The sequence below is a fragment of the Cajanus cajan genome, chromosome 9 (assembly GCF_000230855.2).
Source record: "Cajanus cajan strain Asha chromosome 9, NIPB_CcT2T_4, whole genome shotgun sequence".
Classification (NCBI taxonomy): Eukaryota; Viridiplantae; Streptophyta; class Magnoliopsida; order Fabales; family Fabaceae; genus Cajanus; species Cajanus cajan.
In genome coordinates this window covers 32,370,913-32,371,815 of record NC_138525.1, presented here as the reverse complement: position 1 = coordinate 32,371,815, position 903 = coordinate 32,370,913, and the positions used below count along the sequence as shown (strand labels likewise).

General features: G+C 39.0%; 1 protein-coding gene across 1 annotated transcript; it reads right to left on the bottom strand.

Moving 5' to 3' along the window:
- Positions 1–230: 230 nt before the first annotated feature.
- LOC109794336 (uncharacterized) lies at positions 231–698 on the bottom strand. The gene has a single exon (XM_020353789.1). It carries the CDS (start codon positions 696–698, stop codon positions 231–233), a length of 468 nt encoding a protein of 155 aa, XP_020209378.1.
- Positions 699–903: the final 205 nt, after the last annotated feature.

Below are 903 nucleotides of genomic sequence, written 5' to 3'. Positions count from 1 at the left end.
ATTGTTAAGCAGAAAGCTTGTTTTTCATGACGTTAGATCCTGATGACAGGCATTTCATTTTCCTCTTTTATAGTGAACATGGAGGATAGTGTAGCTAGAGCATCTACCAATTGGTTTCCTTCCCTTAGGGTATGTTAAAAAGTGATAGACTTGAATTGTGGCACTAGAATTTTGAAATATTCCCAATATAGGATCAACTTCGAGTCCCTAGTCTCCCATTCTTCCTTCAACTAGTATAATACCAAGGTAGAATCGTCATAGACTTCTAGTTTTGTGATAACATTGTCAAGAGTGACCTGAAGACCTAATATGAAAGCTTCACATTCAGTCATATTGTTTGTGCAATCAAAGTCCAGTCTTGTTGTCACTAGAATGTGCTTTCCTCGGGATGACATTAGAATGGCGTCTATCCCATGTCCCATCAAATTTGAGGCATTGTCAAAGAACATGGTCCAGGTTGCGCCATCAGCTTGTCCATCATTTTCATTGACCAAGGCTAGGACTTCTTCATCAAGGAACTTGTCTTGCAACGAATGATATTCGTTTGTTAGCCCATGTGTTAGGTAATTTGTAAAGGCCCTGCCTTTGATTTCCTTTTGAGTGATGTAAATGATGACATATTCGGATAATAACACTTGCCATCTGGTAACCTTTCTAGTGAGTATAGGTTTCTCGAATAGATATTTGATGGGATTCATTCTAGATACCAACAAGGTGGTATGCCTTAGCATGTACTGTCTTAGCCGTTGGGCGACCCACATCAAAACACAATAGGTTTTCTTGAAGGGAAAATATCGTGTTTTGTAGTTGGTGAATTTCTTGCTCAGATAATATATGGCCTTTTCTTGGCTCTTAGTGTCATATTTTTGTCCTAGCACACATCCCATGGAGTCCTTAAGCATT